Source organism: Gigantopelta aegis, chromosome 6, assembly GCF_016097555.1.
Source record: "Gigantopelta aegis isolate Gae_Host chromosome 6, Gae_host_genome, whole genome shotgun sequence".
In the NCBI taxonomy this organism is placed as follows: Eukaryota; Metazoa; Mollusca; class Gastropoda; order Neomphalida; family Peltospiridae; genus Gigantopelta; species Gigantopelta aegis.
In genome coordinates, this window is record NC_054704.1 from 49,270,925 (window position 1) to 49,286,616 (window position 15,692).

At 36.7% G+C, this 15,692-nt stretch overlaps 1 protein-coding gene across 1 annotated transcript in view; it reads left to right on the top strand.

Annotated features, from left to right (window-relative positions):
- The window catches only part of LOC121374219 (uridine-cytidine kinase-like 1), a 43,252-nt gene that overhangs the window by 18,197 nt on the left and 9,363 nt on the right, over positions 1-15,692 (top strand). The window contains exons 6-12 of the mRNA XM_041501215.1: positions 3,216-3,405; positions 4,938-4,999; positions 7,316-7,434; positions 12,898-12,991; positions 14,079-14,141; positions 14,469-14,591; positions 15,421-15,586. Of these exons, the coding sequence (XP_041357149.1) occupies positions 3,216-3,405; positions 4,938-4,999; positions 7,316-7,434; positions 12,898-12,991; positions 14,079-14,141; positions 14,469-14,591; positions 15,421-15,586 (817 nt within the window). The remainder of the gene's footprint in view (positions 1-3,215; positions 3,406-4,937; positions 5,000-7,315; positions 7,435-12,897; positions 12,992-14,078; positions 14,142-14,468; positions 14,592-15,420; positions 15,587-15,692) is intronic.

The window sequence follows — 15,692 nt, forward strand, 5'->3', positions numbered from 1 at the left end:
CCTCTAGATTAATTCTTTTTTTACAGTTCACCAATTCCCACCCCTGCATATGGAATGTGTCAACAACAGATGTCACTGCAGGGTTCATCTTGCCATAAACCAAATCACATCACTAAAAACTTGTTGAGCCATGCGACCTGATAAAATATGTCACGTACTTCAGTGGTGAGATGGTAAAGTACGGCGAAACATTGGTCAGGGCATTCGTCATAGAGAGCCATTGGACTTTGTGCATTTGTAGAGGCCTGATTTTGGGGTCGTCAAGAAAGTCTTGCCACATGGCCAATTGCATTAACTGTTTTGGTAAAAGTCTGACAAAAATCGCTGGTTCCATCCACATAATTTCTTTTACAACTTTTGCACTATCAACGACAGCTTGTGCCAACCGGTGTGTGACACAATGCATTTCATTGATATATAGCGAATACACTTTTAACAATGACGCTATACCGCCCTCTTTCCCCAACATCACTGCTGCACCATCTGACCAAAACCCAAATACGTTTCTCATGTTAATTTCATTTGCTTGGAGAAAACTGACGATTTTTGCAGTTAATGAAACTGCATCACACGATGTCAACTTCAGCAGCTGAACATACCGCACACACGTTGACCCCTCCTTTACGTACGTTGCATATATTATAAGGTGCTTTTCGGTTCCCAAATCTGTGCTTTCGTCGACCATTATCCCGATTGCTTTACTCGATTTCAGATCAAACAAAGGAGAAAAATATGTATGATGTAATTTTAAATAATAATACCAAATTAAATTTGTATAACTTACGTTTAAATTAAACTGTTTAATTAACATTGATTTACATGTACGTTCAGTGTGCATTTGACTGGTTTGTATTAATATACGTGGAGTATATTTTATGGTGAAGAATACCAAACTATAATTAATGGCAAATTTACCTTTGATAATGGTTTCCTTGATGATATCCAATGCAATGGTGATAAACTCAGTTGCAGTCCGCCGGTCTTAATACCTCGATGTTGTTATTACACTGTCAGTAAGTCGGGAGTTCCAATTCAGTGATTCGTACTTTTCTAGTGGTAACCAGCCTCGGTGGCATCGTGGCAGGCCATCGGTCTACAGGCTGGTAGGTACTGGGTTCGGATCCCAGTCGAGGCATGGCATTTTTAATCCAGATACCGTCTCCAAACCCTGAGTGAGTGCTCCGCAAGGCTCAATGGGTAGGTATAAACCACTTGCACCGACCAGTGATCCATAACTGGTTCAACAAAGGCCATGGTTTGTGCTATCCTGCCTGTGGGAAGCGCAAATAAAAGATCCCTTGCTGCCAATCGGAAGAGTAGCCCATGTAGTGGCGACAGTGGGTTTCCTCTCAAAATCTGTGTGGTCCTTCACCATATGTCTGACGCCATATAACCGTAAATAAAATGTGTTGAGTGCGTCGTTAAATAAAACACTTCTTTGTTTCTTTCTTTCTAGCAGTAAATCCTCAAATGCCAACAGGTAACTATTTCGTATCGGTGTTGTCATGACGGCGTCTGCTATTTCTGTGGATTTTATCGGGATACTTTCAATTGGTTTTGGCAATTTGATTGTATTCAGCAGTCAAGTGGTCTCTTGATTTGGCATGGTCTGTTAAAGCTGACATCCTGTAGTTTTTGGATCCATTGTTGACGAAACTATTCTTCATTTTATGCAACGTGCATGTGGTACACTGTATAACAGCTCCATCATCACAGATTAGCCACTTAAATTGCTTCAACCACGCCGACTGAAAAGATCGAACTTTAAATTTCTTCTTAGCTGGGGAAGAAACTATGTCCGTAGCCTCTGTGTCGTCCGTATCTACCTCTTGTTTTCGTTTTATATTCTTATTTACCCACGTAAACAATGCCATATTGATATTTTGGTAAAAATCACAAGAATCAGCTTTTCCCAGCAAAATAGTATATACACATTAAACTTAAACTATAGGCATACCTGCAGCATATTAATATTCACATAAATAGTATCCCCTTTGATTAAAAATATCCTGTATTGAACTCTAGGTCTTTGTTTTAATTCATGCATACTTCCTTCATTCATTGTTACCACTAAATGGGATCATCGCTAATAATTAAACCTTTAATATCATGACCATTTGTGACCGATAGGTTTTAGTCCTATTCCCATTGATATTGTTATTTTGTTAATTATGCGCTTGCTTCATGATCACACAGATATTAAACATTACTGCCCTACTTAACAAAACTTATTTTAATCGTGTACCGATCCATACCTGAGTAGGAACAAATTGAGAAGCAACACAAATAGCACATTCACTATGTTCAACGTTTCTATTTTCAGTCATTGATAGGAAAACAAAACATGACTAACAGATTTGTATTAAATCCGTGACCAGTTTAAGTGTATTATGACTCAAAATAAATACCTATTGATGAAGTAGGTAAGTAATGAGTTGCAGTAACATTGATAACAAATTAAAGTTGTTTCCAATAATAAAAATGGACAGATGCTTTGGACCAAAAAAAATAACAAAAGTGGGACCGGCAAACACATGTTGTGAATCAGTCCGAGACCGGTAAAAAGGGCATTTCCTTGATGTTTGTTTGTTTTGGGTTTTTTGTTTATCATCATAAACTAGTTGCAGTAAATGAAAATAGTGAAGTAGATGAATAATAATAATAATAATAGATTTTTATTTCAGATCAGAGATCCATAGAACATACATAAACATCACATACAAAACTGATTACATAATATACAGCAGCTTGTGCCAGCAATTTACACATACAGATTTGACGTACACAGTTGTACACCGCAGGGGGGCAAGTAGGTCATTTGAAGTTGTTTCGATTCTGCTCTTCAGCGAATATGCTGTTGAGCGAAGTAAAGCGCCAAAGCTTTTTACTCGATGACTGACAAACATCTTGCTGGCACTGTATGGTCGTCGTTGTCCGAACATCCATCGGTATGCATTATTATAACATATGTTAAGATCCTTCATGGTATCCTGCGTAAATTTCACACATAATGCACCCGCGTACAAATTACTACAATAATGCTGAAGAATGCTGTCTTCACAGTAAGGATGCCTTTGGATTAAACCAACATTATGGATGAGTGCAGTCATGTTATCGTCTCTCAAAAACAAATCTGCAATATCATTTGCCACTTCTGCTGTTATTGCTGCTTGTTCATTTGACTGCAGTTCATTCTGTTGTTTTCTTGTTTTCAGTTGATGGATATAAAGGTTTTTGTGGACACAGACTCTGATATCAGACTAGCGAGGCGATTAATGAGGGACATATCGGACCGTGGACGAGGCCTTGCAGGTGTTTTGAAACAGTATAACAACTTTGTCAAGCCTGCGTTCGAACACTACATTGAGCCAACAATGTCATGTGCAGACATCATTGTTCCAAGAGGTACATACCGTATATCGCTTTGCATTAGCCAACTTTTCAAGCCTCTAAATATCATCATGAGAAGAGGACAGATACGTGGAGTCGACAAACAAATGTCTAAAAAAAAATTACAACAAAATATCGGCATGTACGAAAATACGATGCTAACGAAAACTCATCAGTCAGTTTAGGCTTCAAAATTTTACCGTTGCATTATTTAACCAGTATTTTTAACACATTAAGCGTCCATTTGTTTGATACACAATAAAAATTATGTTTTATTTGAGAAATAAAATAAAATTTATTTAATTTTTATCATGCTATCAATTTCTGGCAAAAGCCACTCACAAGTAGTATCAATATTTGGAGCCATATATGTCAGTTGATTGGAACGGTCATTAAGAATTTTTATGACCACCAATATTTTGTCCTCAATTGCAGATTTAATTGGTCAGAACTGATGATTTTTACCTGTCATTCTTGATTCTGCAGTTTCTAATAAATTATTATAAACTATGTTTTATTAGAGCTATCACCACTTATAAAAAGAACAGAAGAGGTAGTGTTCATCATTGCAATTATCTGTTGTGGGTATTAAAAAATATTTACACTGCCGTATAAAAGTGAAAGGTTCACCAAAACAAATTCCCGCAATTGACTGTTGCATGAGAACGATATCATCTCGATTGGATATATCAATATTTTTGCCTGTTTCAACTACATAAAAGTTGAGTTGACTAAGAAGTAACAAGGATCCCTTAGCAAACTAAGGGATCAGCTAATACTCGGAATATATACGGTATATAATTATCAAGAATACATGTGTATATATATATATATATATATATATATATATATATATATATTCTGGCAGTAGGAAGTACAATTTTAATACTTATCATTCAATTTGTAGTAATTAAAAAAAAAAAAAAATCTTTCTTTCCAACTTAACCTGAGCTCAAATTAATGGCAAATTGTTATTTCGTATCCGGAACAGGTAACAGGTACTCACTGGAGCTAGTCCTATTTTAGTGTTACTGAAAATGAAGATACTTGAAAATAAAAACATCTTTGTCCTTTATTTTTGTGAGTCAGTTCTTTTCGACTGGTCTATTAGTGACCATGATATGTGCTATGCTGTCTGGAAGAGTATACAGAAAAAAATCACTAGCTAAATACAGGCTGGAGCATTGGTAAACAGAAATTTGATAATACACTACTGGAAAGACAAAAAGGAATCATGCAAATAGTTACTGCAGTCAAAACCTTCAATCCATACTGACAGTCAATTCGACACTACTGACATTCAGTCCCACATTACCGCTGTATGAAATGCAGACATAACTATGCTAGTAGTAAATTAAATTTGGGCTGCAATTTACGAGTTCCCTTATTTCTTTCCACAGATGCAAACAAAATGCACTTGACTCTACAATATTGTGAAATGTTTCATGATTAAATATATATGACAAAATAACACAGGGTTAAAAATGTTTTCCTAAATTAAATATGTGAATGGCTTTTAAATATACTCTCTTTTTTTTTTTTTTCAGGAGGCGAGAATGATGTTGCTATTGACCTGATTGTGAGACATGTTCATACACAGTTGCTCAAGGTGAGTATAATTGTTTGCCAGCGGCCTGTCCCATTTTAATGTAAATATACTGATGGAAAGAAATAAGGGAACACATCGAATTGTAGACCAAATGTATTTCACTACTAGCGTAGTAATGTCTGTATTTCTTACCAAGTTGTAATGTGGGATTGAATGTCTGTAGTGTTGAATGTGCTGCCTATATGTTCTCGGTCAACTTCTGACAATATGAATTGATTTTTGATGCAGTCATTATTTCTTGTTGCTATCTGTGTGATCCTTTATTTCTTTCCATCAGTATACTTTTTGTAGTTAGCTCCTACCAGTTCAGAAAGCAGGATGTTAAAACTTTACATGTCATCACAGACATAGACTTTATAGTGCTAGTTAATATTGTTTCGCTTATGACAAAAGTTGTATAAGAAGAAATAACAGCTGTTATTTTATTCCAACTAGTGCATAGCTTGTACAGTTATATTTAGATCTATTATTGCTAGTTTTTAAGCTAAGTTGACCAAGGCCCATGCTTATAAAACTTTTTTAGAGTCCCAACTCAATCTTTAATGACATCTTACGCATACAAGTTTGTAGAGTCTTATTAGAGTCTTGAGTCTAGACTAAAAGTTTTATAAGCACGAGACCATCTTCTGTTTAGATATACTACTCAAAAGAATTTAAGGGTCAAAAATTTATACACCAAAAATTTAATTTATTGTTCCATATTTACAAAAAAACACAAATAAACGTCACTGTATACAAGAAAGTCACATGACATGCTGTCAAAGTTGAAGGTTGTCAAACATGGATTTTACACATTAGAACATTCGTTTAATAGTGTGTGAATACACTCGACACATCGTTGCCTCATGCTGTTGATCAGACGTCTGAAGAACTCTTGGGGAATGGCCTGCCACTCTGCCATAAGAAGTTGACCCAGATCATGAAGGTTGGCCGGAGGGGCATGGTTATCCCGAACTCATTCGTCCCAGGCGTGCTCTATTGGGGCCAAGTCAGGCGAATATGCTGGCCAATCCATCCTGGCGATACCTTGTTGTCTGAGAAAGTCCGTTACCACCCTGGCGTGGTGGGGTCTGGCATTGTCATCCTGCAGAACTGCCCCGCCGCCAATCTGCTGAAGGCCTGGGAGAACCAATGGCCGGATAATCTCATTCAGATAGCGGATTCCATTCAGATTGCCATCCACCACATAGAGGGGGGTCCTGTGGTGGATAAAGATGCCGCCCCACACCATGACGCTGCCACCACCGAACCGGTGACGTTGTCTAACGTTAACGTCAGCGAAGCGCTCCCCAGGACATCTGTAGACACGAACCCGACCGTCGTTGAACTGGAGACTAAACCTGGACTCATCAGTGAACATCACTCGACCCCACTGAACACGTTGCCACCGCAGATGAAGCATGCACCAGTGACGTCTGGCCGTTCTGTGAAGTGGTAGGAGTGGTGGTCGAACAGCCTGGCGACGGCAGCGTAGATTATTGGCTCTCAGACGATTGCGTATGGTTTGATCAGACACTCGAGTTCCAGTCGCAGTCCGCAGATTGTCACGTAATCGGCGTGCAGTGGTTGTGCGTTGATGTAGAGCCATATTGGTGATGTAGCGGTCCTCTCTATTTGTAGTGCTTCGGGGTCTTCCCGAACGTGGACGATTTCGAACAGAATTCGTTGCTTGGTACCGTTGCCACAGTAGGCCAACGACACTCTGACTGACACCAAGTCTCAGAGCAACATTTCAAGCAATAGCCCTTCCTCGATCTTTGATAGTCAGTTGACGTCGTACCATTGTCGAATTTGGAGTGTGCACCGTACACGAACGCAAGCTCCAATTATACGGAAATTCAGCATTGGGAACAGCAGACCTTTCGCTTTCGCCCTAATTTACGTGCAAATGTAAGCATGTTTTTCGCCATTAGAACTAGTCGACAGTGTCAATGACAGTGGATTTTAATTCATTTATGGGTTGCTTACACCCACTTTTGTCAAAATGGAACAATACCATGCGTGACATTATGGTCTAGCTAATATAATTGACATTCAGAAAATAATGTCGAAAATATCGTCTGACCCTTAAATTCTTTTGAGTAGTATACATTGCTTAATTAAAAAGATGAATGTTGTTTTTTAAATTTTAATTTTTATCCATTAATATTTAGGCAAGTTTTTTTAATAGAAATATTGTTGCCAACATCCAAGTTAAAATATTGCTTTGATAAATAAATTATATTGCTATTTTAATGTTGTTGGTGTGTTTTTTTACAATTTGTTTAGGTTTTTTTACCATCATTGCTATATTACATTTTATTTTATTCTTTGTAGAGAGGTTATAAGCTTAGATCTAAACTGGCTCAGGTAACCATGAATGGAGACGCTATGCCTAACAGTTTATATGTATTGGAAAGCACCTCACAAGTTCAGGGACTTCACACATTTATTAGGTAACCAACATTACGTGGAACTAAGTCAGGTGTTTGAGTCGCCATTTGTCAATTCAACAATACTTTCTTATTATATGGCCAAACAAAATAATAGTTGTTCCGATTACCAGACCGACCCTAGAAACACTGTGACTCTAAACTGTTTTTTAAAAAATCACAACAAAAAGCTGACTTGCCGAGTCTAAATTGATATCACTAACAAGCAGATTTTGTTTGTTTAACTTTTGCAAAATATTCGATTGTGTTCAGTTTGAAGTTTATCACAGCTGTGTTTTGAAATTCCAAAAAATATTAAAACAGAAAGTAGAAATTTCTATTAAGAATATGTTTTATACTTTGGACCGTAAAATAAAATATAATCCTATATCATTCATTTCTTTGCCATTTTCATCACAAAATGAACCCACAAAAGTCTCTGATCCAAGCTGAATACTTTGTAGGACCTAAAGTTGAAAACATTGGTGCACACATGGAAACATGCTTATTCATATGACAATCTGTTTTCTTTGTGTGTATTGTAATGTTAATTTGTTTAAACTTTATTTTATTGTTGGATGTCACCTACCTACCTTAATTTGTCTGGCTTATGTAATCGGAACCACACATATTATTCTATTTGGCCTGAGTAAGCTACTTTGAAGTTTGGCATGTTTAAGTTTAAGCCTTTATTTTGTTGTGAGAGTGGAATTAACTTGGAGCACTGCCTAAGGAGTGATGGGTCACTGGATCGCTTGCCCTCAGTGGACTCTGGGTGGGTGGAGGGAGGTTCCTGTCTGAACCAGTGCTCCATTACTAGTACACCAAAATCCATGGAATGTACTGTCCTGTCTTTTGGAATGTGTATATAAAATGTGCTTTACTGCTTTTTACTGTGTGGTGACAGTGAGGTTTTTTATCTTTAGACATGTTGTAATAACTATTATAGTTTTTAATGTGTTGAGGTGTCATTAAACAACGGTCACTAGAGCACATTGAATCATCGGCTATTGGATGTCAAACATGGTAATTCTGACCCGTAGTCATCCTACAAAACCCGCTACATTTTTGCTAATGCAACAAGTGATATTTTATGTGTCTTTTCCCACAGACAGGAAAGCACATACCACAGCCTTTGACCAGTTGTGGTGCACTGGTTATAACGAGAAAAAAGCCAATCAGCTGAATGGATCCACCAAGATAGATTGATCCTGCAATGCAAGCACCTCAAGCGAATACTCAAAAAACTAAGCTAAATCCTGCCCCCTCCTCTCTCCCCCCACCATTAAAATGAATTCTGGATGTGGAACCCATGCTGGATTTAGCTCAGTCTATGAACACTCGCCTGAGGTGCTTTGGTCATGGGATGGAACCTCCTATGCAGACCCATTACAGTGTGTGCTTTACTGTCTGTGTGAAAGTGCATATAAACAATCATTTGCTACCAATGGCAAAGTGTAACAGATTTCTTCTGAAGACTACGTATCAAAATTACCATTTTGACATGCAGTAGCTGTTGATTAATGAATATACTCTAGTGGTGTCGTTAAACAAAACAAACTTTAACTTTTCTTTAAGGCTGATAGCATTTTATTCAAATAAGGTGCTGAATCATTTCAGTGAAAATAATCATTCTTAAAGTGCTGTGCCAGATGTATGTATTGAGCTATATCAATCAAGATATTATTTAATATGATTAGAAAAAAAGAAGAAAAAAAATGTAAAAAAATTATATACTGGTATATTTTCCATTTAAAAATATTCCCCTGAAAAACAGAACCAGCTGAATTCGTTTCGGGAATTTCCGTAAGATTTGATCCGTGATGTCACGAAGGGAACTCCTTTCGATAGTCAGCGCCATTGTTCATTGCTTCTTTTGTGTTTATTATGGTTAAACGGCGTGTTGTTGGCGGCTGTAGCAATACAAAAGCCGATAAATTTAGTCTTCACACATTTCCTAGTAACGTTGCTGTGAGAAAGCTGTGTGAATTTGATTAAAAAACGTGGAAATACTGGACAGGAAGAAAATGCCGGAGACCGTTGCGACAGCAGACACTTTAGTTTTGATTCGTCCAAACTGGCTTGTCGGCTTAAGCGAGATATGGGAATACCATGTGTTATGGCTTTTAAAAAAAGATGCCGTACCAACAATTTTTCTGCGACACAAAACAAATGACAACAAGCCAACGCCATCCACACCGAAACGACCTTGGGGTGCATATCGTCAATGTCCCAAATTGCGTTATGCTTTCAACTCCGGTCAGTTTGTTTTCTCATGCACGGTTCGTGCAATCATCGAGATCCGATTTGTTGTCATTTGCATCTCGTTCATTTGTGAGATTTTTCTTTACAGTTCGAGAACATTAAAACAATAAAGTACAGACAAGTAGTATCTATAGCCTAGTACGTCCCATCCTACAAAAATGTAGGGGGTTTTTTGGTAAAAAAAAAAAAAAAAAAAAAGAAGCTAATTTTGTATGCATCTTAGAAAACAATCGGCTCAGAAATAAATGACTTGTAAATTCCATTTTATGAAAAAAGGCGTTCCCTGTAAAACAGACTATAAATACATTAAATTAATTTTACTATACCTCCCACAGAGAAAACCTTTTTTCATACTATGGAATGTGCTATAAGTTATTTCTGAGCAGACTGTTTTCACAACTGCACACAAAAAAATAGTATTGTTTTGTTATTTCCAAATCACTTTTACTTCTTTTTTTTATGTCAAACTAAGGCCACATTAAAAAAAAGTTGGTTAGCGTCCTTTTTTTTCAAAAGTTTGGGGAGGGAGGGAGGTTGTTTTTTTTTTTTTTTTTTGGTAATACTTTCCATTGAGTTTTATTGATGAAATAAAGACTGCTTTGTCCTCAAAATGATTTCATTTCTTCACTCTTCTCACAGATTTACAAACATTGCCCAAATCACTATGAAACAGGGTTTGGGTGATGTTTACAGTGCATTCAATTTAGTAAATCATTGCTTTAATACCTGGTCCCAGGTGCCTCACCTGTAGTAGATATCCTGCTAAGTGACCCACTTCTAGTCTACCTGGGACCAGGTTAGACATGATTTACTAAGTAGGATGCACTGTATTATGTCCTAGCTCGTCAGTGAAAGAGAATCCAGCATGACATGGGGAAACAGACCAACACAATGCCCTTGGCACCTTGAAACTATTGAGCATGTTGAACATGATTTCTGCCATGCTTTGGTACTGGCTTTGCAGTGCAAATGTTACATTGAGGGTATTGCCCTGCTTTTTCAACCAAATTTTCTTCAGTACCACAGTGGATGCAGAGCATTTCATAGCAGAACGGCGCCAAATTTGAATGTGAAAAGATCGTCTTTTATGATTTTTTTCAAAATAAAAAATAAAAAAAGTTTCGGGTCGGGTGTGTTTCATAGGGGCGGGCGGGGACGCTAACCAACTTTATTTTTTTATGTGGCCTAAACTGAAATTATTCACACACAAAAAATCTTCATAGATGGATGGGACGGACTAAAAGTCGTTTTTGTTTATTTTTAAAATTAAAATAAGATATTTATTTCTGAGCAGATTGTTTTCACAACTGCACACAAAAAATAGTATTGTTTTGTTATTTCCAAAACACTTTTACTTTTTTTTTTTTACGTCAAACTAAACTGAATTATTCACACAAAAACATCTTCATAGAGGGATGGGACGGTCTAAAAGTTGTTTTTGTTTATTTCTTAAAATCATCTTTTCTACTACATCACAAGTATTAGAACATACAGTGTAGCAAAATAATTCGCACGAAAAGCTAAAGATCAAAACAAGAATAAAAGTTGTAAATTAGTGGTAAGCTGTCTCCACGACCATTTTCATCGTCATCTGTCAGGCCGGTGGTTCGTCGAAAGATGTTCCAGGTTCAAACTGATACGGCATTATTTGTTGTGTTGCACAAATATTAGTCCAGTCGTCATTACTACACTATTCATCATCGAAAGAAGAATCGCATGATCAAGCTTGGCAGTCGCTGTCGGTCCCACTTTCGCTTGCGCTGGAAGTCATCTCGTGGTATGTTTCTGTGAAGCGCGTTCCCTTTGTGACGTCACGGCTATTTACAGGCAAATGTTTTTACCGAGAATTTTACTCGGTCGTTTCCGGCAGTGTTCTACAGAAGTGATGTTTTAATACTTTTATGGGGCATTTTCGTAATTATTGATTTACATATCGGTGTAAAATATTATTGCAATGAATTAAGAAAGCATTTAATTGTGGAATTTGAAATTTTAGTGTATGGTCTGGCACAGCACTTTAAGAACTACATGTATGTCTTAAAATCTGTGTCTAACAATGTGCAAGGGGTAGTTTGTATGCTATAGACTACTTACTAATAGGGCATCATATTCCATTGCCTTTGATATGCTATTCATTCGTTTGGTTGGAATAAGAATGTCATGTTGATTGTCAACCTGCAATATTTAGAAAATGTCCACAGCAAAAAAACATGCTGGTAAAAAAAGATAAAATTTAATGTCATCCGCAGCAAAAAACATGCCATGGAGAATTAAAAACTCACTGGCAATTGCAGGGGTTGAATGGCAAAATGACCATAACTGAATTGAACTTGAATTGTGGTTGCCTCGTCCAAATCAACCATGCAAGTAGATGTGATTAGCTAATTGATAATTTCACTGTGTGTTCAGTTTTGCAATAAGCATAAGAAAGTCAAAACATATCAGTTAAATAGCATTAACAGTTTTATGATATTATCTAATGTTATACATAAAGTTATGTCATGAAATATTAGCTTTTTGTAAGTCCTCACTGAATTTGCTAATATTTGATATAGTTCATGATTTGCAGTGGTGTTTAATTTTTTCAGTGCATGTTGGAGGCGTAATAGACAAGGTTCGTACGCGCCTGGAAAACCCTTAAAAATAAACTAATGTATTCCAGTGCTTGAATACCCTTGAAAATCATCTTGTGGTCTGGAAAACCCTTGAAAATGATAAATTGATGTCAAATAAAATATAAACGCCTAAAACGGAGGCTTTATTTACTTTATTTAACATGTAATTAAATTATTTGTTTCATTTCCGTGGCACAATCAAATGCCAATCATCCGGCCAATCAATGTTTACCGGCTCAGTTGACGTGTGAATGTTTGTTGTTGTTTTTTTATCTCGCGATGCGAGAATCACGCGGCCACAAGATCCAAGCGACAGCTTTGCCATATTGGAAAAGAAAGTTTGTCACTTTTTGCCGCTGGGTATTTAGCAAGTTCAGGGAGCGTGTCAAGTTAATGAATCTGTTGTAAACCCACAAAGATGGTTGGCACTTGCGTGTTTAACGACCTGTGGAAACTCGGTAAGGTCCTGGAATTTTGGTAAAGTTGACCTGGAAAGTGCTTGAAAAACCCTTGAATTTTGACTTCCTTTAAGTGTATGAACCCTGAATAGAAAAATTTGTTCCGTATTAGTTGGCTGGTGTTTATGTTTTCCGCTTTATATTTGTAGAAACAAAGACACCCCTCGGGATGAGTTCATCTTCTATTCGAAAAGACTGATGCGTCTTCTGTTTGAATTAGCCAGATCTTTGCTTCCTTTTAAGGTTAACATACAAATATTAGCAAAAATTAAGGCAGTGTGTAATTTTTAGAAATTATTAAATCCCAAAGCCCCTGTAGTAATAGTTTTTCCCCTTATTCCAGCAAATGTTCCATCACTAAGTCATTAAATGCAGTAGCGTAACCCAGTGGTAAAAGCATTGGTGGGTCCATTGGGCTATTTCTTGTTCCAGCCAATGCTCCATAATTGGTGTATCAAAGGCCATGGTATGTACTACCCTCTCTGTGGGATGGTGCATATCAAAAAGAGTAGCCCATGAAGTGGTAACAGCAGGTTTCATTTCTCAATATCTGTGTGGTTCTTAACCATATGTCTGACCTTAAATAAAATTTGTTGAGTGCGTTGTTAAATAAAACATTTCCTTCCTTCCTAAATGCAGTAGTGTATGTATTGTTTCTTGGGAAAGTGTATATAAAAGGCACCTTGCTGTTAATTGATAATAAGAATAACATATATAAAAGGCTGGTAGATACTGTAATTGTGTCCCACTTGAGGTGTGTATGTGTGTGGGTGGGTGGGTGGGTTTAATTCCAGTACCAGCTGCAGACGTCAGTGGGGAGGTGTAAAACTACATACACTGAATTTCACCCATTTGACAGGTGTGGTTATGGGTGTGCCTCTCCCAAGTAGTTTGTGATTACCCACCAGATTACTACAGGTTATTCTATCCTGGGTTCAGGTTTTTTCAGATAGCTTCACTGACAGCAAATCATGCCAGTCACTTTGTCTCATGTTGAAATGAAAAAACATAAATTTGTGATGTCTGAAAAAAGGTTTTCATCTATGTGTTAAATGTTGTGTTTTTATTTTTTTATTTTTTTAAAAATAATAATAACATGGTGACAGCAGATTTTTCAGTAATTATTTTTAGATCAAACAGCCTGTCAAGTTCTGCCTGTACTTCACAACTGTTAATGAAAAACCTTAGTATCTGCAGTATTGGCAACAGCAGATTTTGATACTGCAGTTTCAATATTTGGTTAATATATCTTAGTTTGTTAAAAAAAAAGTCTTATTACCTTGAAAAAAAAAGAAATATATAGATATATATATTAAATATTTCATTTCAGACAGTAAAACTGGAATCGGGCCATAATCCACCATATGCAGGGAAACGGCTGGCTGCTGTTAAGGTAACTACAGTTCTCCATAATGGATTGTACCATGTAGAAATATCTTACCTTTTCACAGATGTATTTGTTCAAATTGTGTATGTTTTAGCACAGTGCTAGTAGTGGAAGAATTCAGTTAGATACAACGTACGTGTTTTACTGCTATACTTAGTTCATGAGAAGCAAAGAATGGTACCGAACAGAACTTGAATGTTTATAATTATTTCCAACATTTTCATCCAGTTCTGAGTACACCAATACTTTTCAGCAATTAGATTAAATGGCATGGACTTGGAATTTATACACACTGCTGTTAATTAATTTGTTATAAATTGATTGATATTTTAGTTATCTGGAGTGTCGATCTTGCGAGCCGGTGAAACCATGGAACAAGCTCTTTGTGAGGTTTATAAGGAAGTGAATATTGGGAAAATATTAATCCAGACAAACTTTGACACAGGTGAACCAGAGGTATGATTTTAAAAAAACTCAAATTTCTTTTAAATATGTTAAAAGTTAAAGTTAAATTTATTTTGTTAAACTACACCATTATAGCATATTAATTTATTAATCATCGGCTACTGGATGTCAAATACTTAGTAATTTTGACATATAGTCTTAGAAGTAAACCCGCTACATTTTCCCATTAATAGCAAGATATCTTTTATATGCACCATCCCACAGACAGGATAGTACATACCATAGCCTTTCATATATTTAACATGGTTAAATGTCCAAACAATCTTCAATCACTAGTTAGTCCAATAATTAATATTTTGCTACAATGATTTTGCTGCCATTATTTTGTTTTGTCATGAACCATACTTCCAGTAATCCGTTAAGAATCTGATGCTTGTTGCTGGATATGATAATTGGAATTTGTCGCTCACCTTCCAAACAACATACCGGTACTGTTTATTTGTCCTTGTTTATTTCGAGATGGTATATGAAAGGCCATGGTATGTGCTATCCAGTCTGTGGGATGGTGCATGTATAAGATCCCTTGCTGCTAATAGAAAAATGTAGCGGGTTTCCTCTCTAAGATAAATGTCATAATTACCAGATATATGACATCCAATAACTGATGATTGATAAAAAAAGGTGCTCTAATGGTGTCATTAAACAAAACAAACTTTTATATTTATTTCAAGAGGGGATTCTATCTCAGTCCTTAAAACATATAAAAGATGCTTTGCTGCTAATGGGAAAAAGCAGCAAGTTTCCTCTAAAGACTAAAGATTAATTAATCAGGGTCTTCTAGTGTTATTCTGAAAACAACCTTTACCTTCATTTTTTTCAGCTGCACTACCTGAGACTTCCGAAAGACATTAAAGATCACTACATTATGTTGTTGGATGCCACAGTGGCGACGGGGGCGGCGGCCATGATGGCAATCCGCGTGTTGCTCGACCACGATGTGCCAGAGGAAAACATCACACTGTGTTCTTTGTTGATGGCAAAGTCAGGTAAATGTCCATAGATAACATGAAGCACATTTCTACCTTGGTAATAGCTCAGTCGGTCTGGGCCCCCGTTTTATCAAAGCGATCTTGGCGCTTGGTGCTACAATTA